Raw genomic sequence first — 15972 nt, forward strand, 5'->3', positions numbered from 1 at the left:
AATTTATGACAGATTTTCAGACATGACAAAACAATACAAAACCATAACTCTCTAATGGAGAAATGTTGGAAGAAGATACTTGACACCAGAATTACGTATGTCCTGAGGGTGTGTTATCATGCGATGAGCTAGAGAGAGATCGGGGCATCCGGACCCCCCCCCCTTTCCGGAATTTGCCGAGTTATTAAATGTATATACTGAAGCAAATAAAAAATGACGTTGGACCCCCCCCCCCCTTCAGTTTTAGAAAACGTGGATCCCTTGTAAGTAGTAGGTTTTTCACGTTTGAGAAAGACGATTAGTTGTTTTGTTGTTGTTGTTTTTTTTTTTTCGTTTGTTTTTTGTTTTTTTTTTTTTTTTTTGGTATTGTGCTGTTTTGTTTTATTTATTTTGTATTTTGTTTGTTTGTTTGCTAGTTTTGTTTGTTTGTTTGTTTTGTTTTGTTTTTAGGTTTTTTTTGCTTGTCAAGAAAGATTTTCTGGGTTGAATTTTTTTTGACTGGAGAGGACCCCCCCCCCCCCTCTGAAAAAAAATCCTAGATACGCTCAGTTATGATATTGACCCAAGGTCATTTGAGCAGGTTCAATGTCTCTGGCAGAAAAGTAGCTGAAATTCCTTTCTGGTTCATAACTTTCTAATATAGAAACATTGGAAGTTCATACTTCACACAAACCTCTGCTTTCGGGCCTTGGATACGAATAATTTTAAGAACGATTTAATTGAAATAAATGGCGGGTATTAAAAATAGTTTAATTTTGGACATGTTACGACAAGGGATATTGTGACAATAATTCACTTGTGATTAGATGTTTGAGTGTAATAGATCCAATATGTGAGTGTTGGTTATAGCAGAAAAATGGTTAACCAAACATGTATGTAGTATGTACTGATGTAGGACAAATGATTCAAGTGTGAAATACAAGTTGATTTTGGCATATTTGCAAATACTATTTATAGGTTTGTTTACCAGTTTTACAATTGGCTACACTTATCAAACGACAACATTGGTTAAACAAAGGTGAATTAATTGTTCTGAAGAAAAATATGCATGAAAACATTGTACAGCATTTACATTTACCATGTTTACAGAAAATTTACTACTGTCAAAAAGGACTCCTTTCAGAACTATGAAAAACAGAGAATATTTGAAGATATAAAGCCCATTTGATGTTATTCCACTATCTGGAGCTTGTCTTATATTGTTTACTGAATAACTGGTTTCTTATAAAGTTCCTTTCACATACAAACCTTCGTGGAAGCAATCACATTTCAGATATATAGTGTGTGATATAAATTTGAATGTTTACCTTGTACAATTAAACATCATATGAAAGCCCTTTGATGCCCAGTTCATCTACAATAATAGTGTGATTGCTACAAAATTATCAAGCATTCAGCAACTGGTATCTTCATGATACAGATGTTTGCAGAAAATTGATGACATATGTAGCCAGAAAATCTAGTGTGCAGCATTTTCACACTGGCCAGTACAGTGGTAGAATATATCAGGGACCTATATATACTAGTTAGTATATAGGTCCCTGGATATATTAGTATACTCATGATGATAAAAAAATTGTTATGACTGAGTGAGTTACCTAGTAAACAAAACTGAATACTATCGAATTAAAACTTATTGCAACAGACCTAGGATGTTGCAAATCATTACAATAAAACATCCATTAAAAAGGGAATTACTGAAGACGTTGAAGAAAAAAATGAACAAGCCTTAAGCTCTGCATGTACAATAGCAATTTTTATTGCAGGACCTCAAAAGTTCATTTAATTAACATGCCCAAGATCGTCCTGGTAGTTCTGCTCATTTTCTATTGTACAAAATATGTGAATACAGCTTAACACGTCTTACAAAATTAGTGTAATGTAGTATGTACTATTATTCTAACATTTGTAAGAGAATAAGCTCATTATATGATCTTTATGATTGTTTATAATGATGAAAATAGTCATAATACCTGTTGATTTTTTTTTTGTTTTCAGTCCTAAAATGAACTAGTGCAAATTGATACAGGGGATATCATTTGTAAAAATGGACAAAGATTCTCCTTTAAAGTTGCCATCTCCAATTTTGCCAAATGAGGAAAATGATCATGAGGAGGGAAAGCTAAAGGTCCCTTTTGGAACCCCGAAAGACTATGCAGCAAGTCCCAAATATGCACCCAAAATTTTCACTCCAGGAGCCCATGGCAAGAAAATTGGATATGTGCATCCTCACATGTCAAGGTATTTTCTACTTGATAACTTGCACACCTTGTTGTTAGAGAACACATGCTTTGATCTTTTCCCAATTTACAAATTCTAATAACTTTCTGAATTGAAAGGGTGGGGCTTTTGTTATCAAGAGGTTATAAATCAAAAGACTGAACTTTGAGTGGACAACCTCCAGAGTAATAAAACTTGCTCTTAAATAAAGTTCTTTGTTTGTCTTTTTAGTCCAAGTCCTAGTCATAAGCTGCCAGGTGCTGGATCAAGGAATGAGTTGTTTTTGAGATCAGTGCTATCTAGTCCGTACACACATGATGCTCACTCATACACACCTATGTCTGCAACACCAGCAGGTGTCAGCCCCCGGCCAGTGTTCAAGACCCCGGTCACAAAAGATAATGGAAGTCCTGCTGTACACAAGACACCTCAAGGTAAAGAGGGACAAGAATTAGAAAAAAATACAGTTTATAGAGTAAATTCCACAAACTGTTCAAAAGACAAGTAAGTTTTTTGTCTCTAGTCAGGAAGAAATCCAATACATGTAGATACTTTGGAACAACATGTATTTTGATTTGTTGGGGTCAGTATTTGTGGGAAATCAAGATTAACTGTTAAGTAGGTAACCATATATATATGAAAGATTCAATGAATCAATATTTTAACAAAGTTATAGTTTAAGGGAATGTAAATTTGTGGGTAAATGGTAATGATGACCTACAAAATCCTTGATGATTTCACAGTGGTTTAAAAAAAAAATGATCTGGTAACAAATTTTATGGATATGTCTGACTGCAATTATAGGTTGGATATTCAATATGAGGTGTTATTTCTCCTTTTTACTTGGCAGGCTCCCGGCCTCCTCTAGGATCATCGTCAGGGAGGAAACAGAGGGTAATAAACCCGTTTGATGCGGCCCTCCTGGAGCAGCTTGATGGTCCTGTATTTATGAGTCCTGGGGTGTTTACTGTACAGTCCACACCCTCCACGGACGAGAAGGTTAGATTATGTCAACTTACAATGTCTTACACTGAAATAGGAGAGAATTGTAAAGCAAAAATAAGGCAGCTCATCAAGTGTTAAATGGTAACTCAAGACTCATTACATATGATAAAATAACATCAAATTATTATTTATATATAGGTACAATGTATATTTAATATTCATATGTGTACCAGGGATGGGGTCAATTACTTTAAAAAGTAATTAATTAAATTACAATTACTTTGACTTTTTCTTCAATTAAATTACAATTAAATTACAGGCTTTCTAAGACATGTAATTAATTAAATTACAATTACTTTGCAAAAGTAATTAATTAAATTACAAATTACATTTTTAATTTTTTTTGAAAATTTTTATAATCTTTGTCAATGAATATACAGAACATCATTTATTTGTATATAAGCTCAGCCCTGCACAAACAGTACAATTAAGAAATAATATGCTATAGGCATTGTGTATCATTCTGTTTTAATTTATAACATTTATTTACAAAACAATAAGGATATCTTAAAGAACTATCTGAGATCAGTTTGATGCAGTTTCCACCACACAAAACCTACATGTACACAAATTGCATGGCTTATGATATTTGATTGAAAGTGAGTATTTTAATAGAGTGAAATGAGTCGCAACTGTAACCTCTCAAATTAAATATTTTCTTTGAAGGTAACCTGAACATCCTAAATTGCTATTTTTGTTGAACAATTTTACTTCATAAATCAGAATTGTACAGATAGAAAATTCATTCTTAAAAATCTGTTTAAATATTAAAATAATTATCAAATTGAAAGTTTTTTTTATCTAAAGCTAGCGGAGCATTTTAAATTGAAATAATTATCTCCATTGGCTTGGTCTTCTAAATCATGGAATGAATATCTCTTTAGAGGAGTTGATTTGTTTTGATTGCAATTTAAAGCTGTGATCTGGAGGGCAATTATCTCTTTCCAACAAGAGAGAACTTAATTAATGACACACACTTTCTTTTTCTTTATTATTGTTCAAACAACAAAGATTGAAATATAATAAATGTGTGTTTCATAGCTGAATAGACCTAAGAAGGGTGGTTCAAAATTCATATTTATAAACATAGATAAAAAAATTCAAAATTTACATAATGATTAGAAAGAAACTAGTTTATTATTATCAAGCTAATCATTTAATTATTTTTTTGTAAGCATTAACCTAAGATTTTGTATAATTAGAGGATTGAGGATATGTTTATCAATAAAATAAAAACCAGTAAAATGGGGAGGTAGTGGTGATGATATATCATGAATATATCATGAATGTGTATTATATAAAGTAATTGAATGTAATTGAAAAAGTAATTGAAATTACATGGTATTTTTTCAGTGTAATTAATTAAATTACAATTACAAGTAATTGAAAAAATGTTCAATTACAAATTACTTCCAATTACTTCAAAAAATGTAATTAATTACAGTCAATTACAATTACTTTTTTCAATTACCCCATCCCTGATGTGTACATTTTATTTTGACATGTTTCAAAGATTTTATCTGACTTATAAATGTTTTCGTTAGCTTTAAATTTTTTGCCCATTTTCAGAAGCCATTCCGCTGGTCAATTGAACATATTGCAGAACTCCACCCTGCAGACATTGACGAAATGCCAGTATATCAACAAATTACGTGAGTGATCACCTGAAGAGTTACCTCCTGTAGAAAAATGGATGCTTGTTTTATTTTTTGCCCCGCCATGAATATGGCCTGGGCATATAGTGTTTGTCATGTCCGTCTTCCGTCTTTCTGTCCTTCCGTCCTTCAGTCTGTCCTTCCGTCAGACTTTGCGTTTAGCTCTGTTCAAAGCTCAGTTTCAAAGAAACTATCCAAGATATTTTCATCGAACTTCATATGCTGAAAGATATTGATGAGAGCTATGCAACTGCATTAACATTTTTTGACCTTGACTTTTCCTTTGACCATGACCTCACTTTTCTTAAATTAGTGTTTAGCTCAGTTTTAAAGATACCATTCAAGATAGTGTAATCAAACTTCATATGTTGATACATACTGATGTAAGCTATTCAACTGCATCAACATTTTTGACCTTGACCTTTCTTTTGACCTCACTTTTCTTAAATTAGTGTCAAACTTCATATGCTGATACATACTGATGTAAGCTATTCAACTGCATCAATATTTTTTCACCTTGACCTTTCCTTTAAACTTGACCTCGCTTTTCTCAATTTGTGTTAAATTTTTGCATTACTAATATACCCTAGGCGGGGCATTCATGTCCTATGGACTAAGAGTGCAACGATTCAATTCATGATACGCTAAACTGATATCACAGTTTGGTTCAATCGGTCCAGAATTATCCGAATCATCCGTTTTGTTTCCTCGTTTACAATTTAAAAATGGCTTCCGCGCAAAACATGAGGTCGATGATAAAGCAGTAACGGCAGTTAAACTCATCTCAAGCATCTTACAGACCTAAGATATAACAGGGTGAAGGACTTTAACTCATTCCTAATGTGATTAAAAGTTATAGATGTTAAGAAAAGTGATAAACCATTTAGATCTAAAAGTATTCTATGGTAATACACGGTATCTCATCACGCCTGTGTTTCCAACTTGTGGAGTAGAACGCGATAACACTTCCAATTTAAAAGGAAGATAATGAGGAAAGGCCCTTTTCTATAAATAAGTCATATCTGAACTTTGAATCCAGGCTACCGTAGTTCCATGCTAATGTTCTTCATTTTAGAATATTGTTGCAACTCAAAGATCTACTTTTCAATCCAAATAAAGTTAACAGATTGATATTTTGATTATCAAAAAATATAAACATTTGATATAACCCTGTCGAGTTTTAAAAACTTGAAAGACTTCTTTACCTTGTCATGTATCATGATACGTATCGTATCGTGAACTGAATACCGTGATACGTATCGTATCGTGAGGTAAGTGTATCATTGCACCCCTACTATGGACATATTTCTAGTTCATTATCAATCAGATTTCAGTTATTTTGATAGTGCTCTTCACTTGTTCACTGATTGTCTGTAAATCAAAGACATCTGTTTCTACATATATGGAGCATTTATAATAATTTGTATAATGAACTCTGCAGCATGGCTGTTTATTTTAATTTATACAGACCAGACAAGGAAGTTGAAGAGAGAGCACAGAAAGCTATTGAAAATTACTTCTCTAACAATCTGATAGCACCCTCTCCATGGAATTCCAACTCCAAAGGAACAGGGGCCAAAAATCTTGTGCGTAAGTGAAAGAAAATCAGTATTTTACACATCGCTGACTTCATTTTATAGTGAACACACTTTTACCTACACATAAGTTAGAAAATCAAAAATAAATATTGAAAGGAGTAAAAAAAAAAATAATTGATTGAAATACATGTAAATAAAAATGTTAAAGAATTCACATACATGTACATGTATTTGTTGTAATACTGTAGTTCACCAAATTTTCGTGACACCTTATTTTCGCGAGATAGGTATTTGGTATGTATAAGCAAGACAAAATTTTCACGAATTCTTGTATATAATCTACACAAACGAAAATTTACACGAGAATGAAATTTTCGCGAGCAGACTGTCTCGCGTAATAGCGCGAAAGTAATGTTCTCGCGAATAAAAAGTGATTTACAGTATTCAACAAAAAAAATTGTGAAATAATAGACAAAAAATTCACCATTGTTGAAAACGATACATTTATTCTTCTGATGCACTTTCATTTCCCTCTGCTTTAAATTAATATCAAGTTTCTTGCAGAGTTTAATATATATATATATATTTTTTAATCTAGAGACTCCATTGAAAACACTGGAGCCAGATCTTCAAGGATCCATTCAGAAACAGCTACCCTTTGTCACAAAGATCCCCGAGTTGCAAGATGGTAACTATCCCAGTATACAATCTCATTATCTAATGAGAATTTTTAAGTTTTGTTTATATTTGTGGAAACTGGTTTTTTCGTTTACAAAAAACATATTCCAGACCTGCCCTATCCTCCCAATTTACCCATGATTTTTGAGATTTTTGACCCTGTAAATACACTCTATGCTTTAAATACCAAATCCCCTGATTTCCAGATTCTTGTCATTTTTTGTATTAAAAAATATAAACTATGGAAATAGGGCAGTATGAACATTTGAGTGATAGAAAATCATCGTACAATTTTCAAGCATTTGTATCGCACAATAAGTAGTTATCCAGATGAAAACAAACTGCTAGACTGTGATGGACAAATAAGGAAGTAAAGGAAATATTTTTTTCATATCTTCTTGTGTAATGTAGATTCCTAAATATATGCAAGGAAATAATTATCGCGTAATTACGCGAGAAGAACCACTCGCGAAAATAAAATTACTCGCTTTAATTTTTGTGGTACTGAAATCCATATAAAATGTCTTAATCAAGTGTCCACTCACGAATTATACTTCTCTCGATTTGTCGTCTAAGGGCCATTTCGCGATATTAAGTACTCGCGTAAAATAAGGAATCTACAGTAACTTTTGAATTTTCATATCTTCTTGTGTAACTTTTGAATTTTCATATCTTCTTGTGTAACTTTCCAATGTGTCATCATGTCCACATTGAGTATCATAATTGGTGTGTTTTCTGCAATTACAACAATAAATAATTTGTTTTATATGAATCACTTAAATTTTCTGTATTTACATGAAAGTCAAATCTTACAGAAAAAGTAGCAGAAAGGTACTTATAAGATTTGTTTGGAGTAAGCAGATCTGTTTTTCTAATGTTCTTCTTCAAGATGTGGAATTTTTAAGAGAAGTTTTGTTATAAGTCACTTACATTGATGCAATAATTAATTTAATTCACTAAATAAATGATAATACAGTCATGTAAATTTGTTTTTCCCAGCATCAGCTCAGACAATGCTGTCATTACCTGTAAATTTTGATGTCAAGGAAGTGCTAGGTTTGTGTTTACAATACTGAATCATACCACTCAAAACAAAATGCACTGAAAGCTTAATCTGTTAAATAGTTATCATTGTCTTCCTAGATACATATATGTTGATATAATAAGTGTATTTACTTAACTTTTCCATGAATTTAAGGTCAAAGGGATCATTTTGGATTTGTGTGTTTAATGATTGTTTGACTTTCTATAGCCTCTTGTTCCTACCTGTATGTATTTTTTATAAGGTGAATACATGGTATGTGAAGACACTGAACTTCATGAAACATCACAGAAAAAGGAAGCTGTGCAGGATGTGTTAAGCACTTCCTCTTTAAGAAGAAAGTTGTTCTTTCATCCAGACAATAGTAGTTTTGCTATTAGTCCTGTAAAGTTAGTATTACTACAGGAGAAAATCTGTTTCTCTATTTTCACTTGTTACAATGTATTTTAACATTTTCTGTGCATATTGAATTGAATGAACAGAGTCTCTAAATGATTTGATATTTTATTTTATTGTACAATATATATATATATATATATATATATATATATATATATATATATATATATATATATATATATATATATATATATATATATATATATTTATATTTATATATATATATATATATATATATATATATATATATATATATATATTTATACCACAATATTCATTTAGGACAGCTCCTGTGATAGATGAAGAAGTTGACTTTAATGGTTGCTCCTCCCCACAAGTAATCTCAGCCAATGAAGCAGAGATTCCCTTCCAGCATGCCACGCCCCTTAGGCCACCCAGCAGAGTAAGTATTAAAGCCACTTTAGTCACTCAGGTAACCTAGTTCTCTACACTAGGATCCAGTTTAACATGTTCATCCATTCAACCAAACTTGCCACAAAACATCCTTGGGTGATTTTAATTTAAGTGTGTTTACTTGGAAGGCCAAGCATTAAAGAATTTATTTGACAATTTGATTGAAGACTGCATGATTTCAATCAAACAATATCCATATATCTTAAATGTTTTCATGTCTATTACAGAGTCATTTTTCATCAAGCCCAATAAAGAATATAAAGGGACTAGAAACTCCGGAGTTTCAGAACAAACAACAACAAAGAGAACTCTTCAGTTCCCCAGAGTTATCTCCCATTGTGCGTGGACTTGTGTGTGAGTATTGGGGGTTATAATACATGAGTAACATGACTGTATACACATGTATGTCATCCCTAATAAAGTTATGGGGATGGAGAGGGAATTTTTAGTATTTTGTTGAAAATTTAAAGTTTACATGTTTTATAAGTTATCTTGTTAGGTACATCTTATATGCACAAAGGTTTTATTGAAAATTAAATAGAAAATAAAAATTCCAAGGATAATATTTGTTGTTAAATATTGGTTGTAAAGATGGGCTTCTGAGATGAGCAGTGTCAACTGATTGGTTGGGCTATTTTTTTAATTGTCTCCCTTTTAAGAATTTTTTGTAAATCCTCATTCTTCTTTGTTATGCAGCTCTTTATAAATATTATTGGTTGAAATAATGAGATTTTCATTAAATCTTATATTGAGGATATATGTATGATTTTCATGTTCATATGAGATAGCCAAGCTTATAATGCTGAAGGTGAATACTATGGGTATGGTGTAATGAATTATCATTGGCTCCTGTTGTTATTGAAGTTCTGTTACATCACTGAAGAATCTACATATAAAGTTTTTTTGAAATGTAACATCACACCACTAACTGTAGTTGAGACTGAGTTTTAAGAAAGATAAAACCATAAATTTTGACATACCATATGTTTCAGTAAAGGAGAAAAAGTATTCATCAGGATTTGTTATGTTTCAGCCACAAAGAGGTCCTCTGGTCTCTTTTCACCACATGAGAAAATATTTGGGGAGGGTACAGTTCAGAAGAACATGAGTGTTGAATTTGCCCAGTCTCTCAGTAGCCCTGAGGTTTCCCCCATTAAGGGGGGGCTTTGTAAGACCCCACAAACAAAGAGCAGGTCCAAGCTGTCCATTCAGAGTCCAGGGGTCTCCCCAATCTGTGCCAACCCAGGGATCCTTGATGATGACCAAGGATCTTTTATACAGGAACCAATACCAGGTAACTGCTGGCTTTGTTTTGACTCTATCTATTTCTTTAACATATGCAAATACATGTATACTTTTAAAAAAGTATATTAACTAAGGACAGATGATACAAACAAAAAAATCAATGCCTGGATTGATAGAGCAAAACAAGTTTATAACGAAGTGCCAGGGATGGACGATTTTTCTTTGTTATAAATGTAATTTGTTATATCCGTTAAGTTCACAATATATTTTAAAGTCATTGGGAATGAAAATCACTTTGCTGTAAGCGTCACTTCATTATAACCGTGTTTGCTATAAGCATGTTTTACTGTATATATTTTTGGATCTGCATGTATTTTGATGGTAAATTATGCAAATATTAAATTTCTAGAATACCGGTTTTAAGAAATTGTCAACTTTCTATGATGTTCAAAATTCTACCTTTCTGTGATCACACTTATAAATCTATACAAATTTTTATCACTTCATAGGACAATATTGTGAAAATGAGAATGAAAAATTAAAATCCATTTGGCCAAACTTATTCATTTTACTTATATAAGCATGCATTTAGTTCTTATTTTCATTGTATATTTTGATGAACGTTTGTATCATCTGTCCTTAAAGACAACTCATTTCTGAGTGTACATTGGTGTTCTTCGTTCTACTAGTAAGGAAAAAAACCCACACTCTTTCATTTTCTAAATGACACTACTTGCAGGGATAATGCTATATAAGCAGAATTTTTAGTGAGGATCCAATTTGGGCATTATTAGCAAAGGTGTTGAGATCGCTAAAAATGAATTTCGCTAACAATTAATTGTGTATCTTTTGTAATAGCTTCTTTGTAAGCATTGTAAAATTGCTAAAATTACATCTCGCTAAAAATATACATGTATATCAATTTTTAAGGATACATCACTAAATTTGCGTCCCTCTAAAATTTCCACTTATACAGTATGAATTGTAAAGATGATTTCAAAAAGTTTGATTCCTACTATACATACACTGACTTAATCATATAGATTACACTGAATATTGATAAACTGTAAAGGTTAATATATTTTATGCAGTCCACTGGTACTTCAGACAAAATTTTTATTACAGATTTTCCCTCAGATGAGTCTGATGTAGAAACAAATACTCCTCTAGCTTCTGATGGTCACTCAGAAAGAAAACCAACAACCACACGAAAAATTTCCCATTTAGCTAGGCGTGGTCAGAGAAACATTCTTCATGACTTTGAAGACACAGCTATGGAGTTTGAAACAAATGAGCAGCCTTCAAAGCATTTACGATTTGCAGATGAAATAAAGACATCTAGTTTGCTCTGTGCAAAGGATTATTCCATGGAAATGGATGATCATGGTATTGCACCTAATTCAACCAATCATGACACAGGTTATCAGACTGCAAGTCTTCAGTCAACCAATCATGACACAGGGTTAGCATCAAGTCAGAGTAACCCATTTTCTGTGACAGCCAACAGTGAAATTCCTCCATCAACGAACTTGACTTCATTGTTCAGTAAACTCCCAATAGACTCGGTATTACAGGATCCAAATCAACCCACAGATTTCCCAGAATTCATTGCCAAAGAAAATGATGCCAAAGCATTTAACCCAGTGTCTTCAAATAAATTCTCTCTCAGGGAAAATCCATTGATTGAACAAATTTTAGATGTTACTAATCCTGAACAGTTTGGTCATGCTCCATACAGTGAAGAGGAAATTCTGGAGAGAGCTCGCAGTGTCCTAGACATGGTAAACAGGATGTATCCCGAGATGCAATCTACAAGCACGGATCCTGAGGAGGACTTGGCGTCCATGATCATGAATAAAACTGGATTGTCTCTTTTACATGAATTAGAACCTATTGTGTCATCCACACCCCAAAAAAATGGCAAGGGAGATTATTCAAACACAGTCGCAGCAAGTAAGTGATCTTTTTTTTATGTGTATTGTTCAAGACCATTTCAAATTTAGCAACATCTATAACAAATTCAAACTACAACTACCACTAGCAGTTTGACATTTCATGAAAGATTATAGTGTTGAAAAAAATTTGACAGTCTCTGTAAGAATTATGAAACAGAGAGGCTACTAGAAACAGTGTATAGTTAACTTTATTCTTGCTAAGACTATGGCATGAATTCACATTTCTTGTCATAGATGCACTGCAACTTTATCTTTTCTGTTTGCCTCATAAATTTCAATTTCCAGGTAACAAAAATGTTTAGTCAAAATGTATACTTTGAACACATATCACTGGTAATGTACCTTGAGAGTGGATGAGTACACTTCACTTCATTTACAGGTGAACAAGCTCTAGCTATATTAAAACAAGCCGGGGAGGACTTGGCTAAATTTGGACACATGCTCTCCTCAATCAAGACTTCCATGGATAGCAGCAGCATTCCTACCCAGCCATCTTGATGACTGTGACTTATTAATAATCTCACTGACAATGGAGCTAAATCTCTGTCCATAGAAATCCAGGGAGTATAGTGTTTGTAATTTGTATGAGTTTGTATGTCACTGTTCAGTGTCCAATGTATGTTGTATGCATTTTCAGACTGCCGGAGTCCATTATTTATTTGTTTTATGTCAAAATGTGCCAAAGCAACCCCTTATTTTCTGCAGAATCATGTCAAAACTAAGGAAACTAATTTATTGAATAAAAAATTACCGCAAATCAATTTTCTATAGTTAGATATTTTGTCAAAGTATTTTTACATGTATTATTTATGTTCTTACCAGTAAAAATGTGATTTACTGAGTTGAAAATTTTTACATACATATAGTTTGCTTTAGCTTTGAAATTTGAAATGACACTTGTGTGACATGAGTACCAATCTTAATTAAATAACTACATGCACATATATATCATTTGCCAAATGAATTCAAATAATTTATAGACTAAATTTAGTCATTCATTGTTTGCATTTAATTCCTTCTTTTTTTCTGTCATGATGTGTAAATTGATTTGATATTGCGGAGTTTTACTACAGCATAAAGTCAAATGTGTGTACATGTATGATATGAATAAAGTTGTATTTTAATGATTTTACGATTTAACGATTATTAAATATTGAACTCTGATTAGTTGTTATTACTTGATGGACTTGTAAATTTATTGTTGATAGAAAAAGCAAATATTTGATTTTTTTTTATCATTATTATTATTATTTTTTTTTTTTACATCTAAGGTTATGAAACATAGACAGTTAAAAATTTTCTGCTTTGTTTGGTATTTTGTAGATGTTCTCCAAGAAATGAAAACAGACAAAACTGATTAACTGATGGACACTAAAAATGGAAAAATATTTTTGTGAAGTAAACAAATTGATCTTTTATACATTTATATATAGTTTAAAATTTACATTATGACATACATTGTCAGATACCCATGGGTGATCTCAACAATTACACATCATGATGAGTAAAAGATGAGATCACCCGTGGGTATCCCACAATGTATGACATATTTCAAAAGCATTTATCACCTCAGGGTATTGATTATAGACACAGACATACACATTTTAGGAGGGGGGGGCACTTAACAGTTTTGGGGAATACGGTATTCTACTAAATTATCTACACATTTATTGTTGGAATTATTGTTGTAGCCATATTTTTCATAGTTTTATTATTAGCTCATCTGAGCCGAAGGCTCAAGAGAGCTTTTCTGAATAAAATTTGTCCATTGTCATCATCATAAAATTTTCACATTTTCATCTTCTTCTCCAGAACCACTGAGCTAATTTCAACCAAATTTGGCACAAAGTATCCTTAGGTAAAGGGGATTCAAGTTTGTTCAAATAAAGGGCCACTCCCTCTTCCTAGGGGAAATAATTCGGGAAAAGTCTTTGAAAATCTTCTCAAGAACAGCAAAGCCATGTTTAGTCATATTGACAAGGAAGCATCCTCAGGTAGTGTAGATTCAAGTTTGTTCAAATCATGACCCCCAGGGGTAGGGTTGGGCCACACTGGGAGTTCAAAATTTTACATAGGAATATATGGGAAAAAATCTCAAAAATTCTTCTCAAGAATAGCAAAATCTTCTTGAGTCATATTAATATGGAAGCATCCTCAGGTAGTGTAGATTAAGGTTTGTTCAAATCATGAATCTGGGGGGTAGGGTGGGACCACAGTTTTACATAAGAATATATAGGAAAAAATCTTGAAAAATCTTCTACTCAAGAACAGCAAAGCCATGATTAGTCATATTATTATGGAAGCATCCTCAGTGTAGATTCAAGTTGTTCAAATCATGACCCCTGAGGATTGGGCATGGCCACAATAGGCAATTAAAGTTTTACAAAGGAATACTAGTACTGTAAAAGGAAAAAAATCTTCTCAAAGACGGCAAAGTCTTGTGTAGTCATACTGATATAGAAGCATCCACAGGTAGTGTAGATTTAGGTTTGTTCAGAACATGACTCCCAGGGGTAGGTTGGGGCCACAATGGGGGATCAAAGTTTTACTTGGGAATATATTGCAAAAAATCTTCTCAAGAACAGCAAAGCCATGTTTAGTCATATTAATGTAGGGCAAGGATTCAATAGAAGATCAAATATTGCAACCACATTTATATTTAACTTTTCAATACTGCACTGATTTCTGTTTTTTCCTAGCCAAGGTGCTGGGGTGAGCGACGTGGCCCATTGGCCTCTTGTTTAATGTTTAGAATTGAAAATCTGTAATTTTTTTGGGGTAAAATTATATAATTTCTTTTAACAACACCACCAGTGAAAATTGCCAGCACTGTTACTGTACTAATATAACCGCAAAACATCGGTCACATACATTTATTTCAACTAGATTTGATTTCCCTGTCCAAGAACATATTCTAAACAAATGCAGAAAAGGCCTAACCCTGTCTGGTGGCATATCCCTGTAAAGGAATCCCCACCCCTTTTCCAGATTGTGGGATTTCATTGTTCAACAAGATGTGTTTGTGAAACACTGATGCCCCCGTCGGCAGCTTATGGGGAATGTTAAAGTTTCTCAAATGCAAGTCAAACTCCAGGTCAAGAAATCAAAAATGTTGGTACTCAAAGAAAGGTCTTGTCTCGAGGAATATACCTGTGAAATTCAAAAGCCCTGGTACAAACCATTGAAAAGTTATGGCGAAGGTTAAAGTTTTTTTCAAAGTAAGTAAAACGGCAAGGCCAAGGTCAAATGGTGCCCAAGGGAAGTTCTTGTCACAAGAGATACACATGATCATGAAATGTGAAAGCCCTAGAACCAAACGTTCAAATGTTATGGCCAATGTTTAAAATTTTTAAAAGTGGGTTAAACTCCAAGGTCAAATCCAAAATTGTTGGTATCCAAAGGAAGGTCTTGTAACAAGGAATATACATGTGAAGTATGAAAGCCCTAACACCAACTGTTCAAAAGTTATGGCCAAGGTTAAAGTTTTACAAAAGTAGGTCAAACTACAAGGTCAAAGGGTCAAAGTTGTTGGTATTTAAAGGAAGATCTTTTCACAAGGAATGCATATGTGAAGTATGAAAACCCTAGCATTAACTGTTTAAAAGTTATGGCCACGGTTAACATTTTTCAAAATTGAAGTAGGTCAAGGTCAAAGGGTCAAAGTTGTTGGTATCTAAGGAAGGTCTTCTCACAATTAATTCATATGTGAAGTATGAAAACCCTAGCATTAACTGTTCAAAAGTTATGGCCAAGTTTAAAAGTTTTCAAAATTGAAGTAGGTCAAACTCTAAGGTCAAAAGGTCAAAGTTGTTGGTATGTAA

At 32.8% G+C, this 15972-nt stretch overlaps 1 protein-coding gene across 1 annotated transcript; it reads left to right on the plus strand.

The window, feature by feature from the left end:
- Positions 1–736: 736 nt before the first annotated feature.
- On the plus strand, positions 737–12925 carry LOC133191213 (protein aurora borealis-like). The gene is made up of 14 exons (XM_061326949.1): positions 737–832; positions 1999–2241; positions 2452–2654; positions 3071–3219; positions 4795–4877; positions 6349–6470; positions 7017–7106; positions 8096–8152; positions 8383–8527; positions 8820–8940; positions 9179–9305; positions 9985–10245; positions 11322–12149; positions 12531–12925. Exons 2-14 carry the CDS (start codon positions 2048–2050, stop codon positions 12647–12649), a joined length of 2499 nt encoding a protein of 832 aa, XP_061182933.1. The 5' UTR covers positions 737–832; positions 1999–2047; the 3' UTR covers positions 12650–12925.
- Positions 12926–15972: the final 3047 nt, after the last annotated feature.

Source organism: Saccostrea echinata, unplaced genomic scaffold (genome assembly GCF_033153115.1).
Source record: "Saccostrea echinata isolate AGI-Se365-2 ecotype Australia unplaced genomic scaffold, CSIRO_AGI_Sech_v1 ptg000023l, whole genome shotgun sequence".
Classification (NCBI taxonomy): domain Eukaryota; kingdom Metazoa; phylum Mollusca; class Bivalvia; order Ostreida; family Ostreidae; genus Saccostrea; species Saccostrea echinata.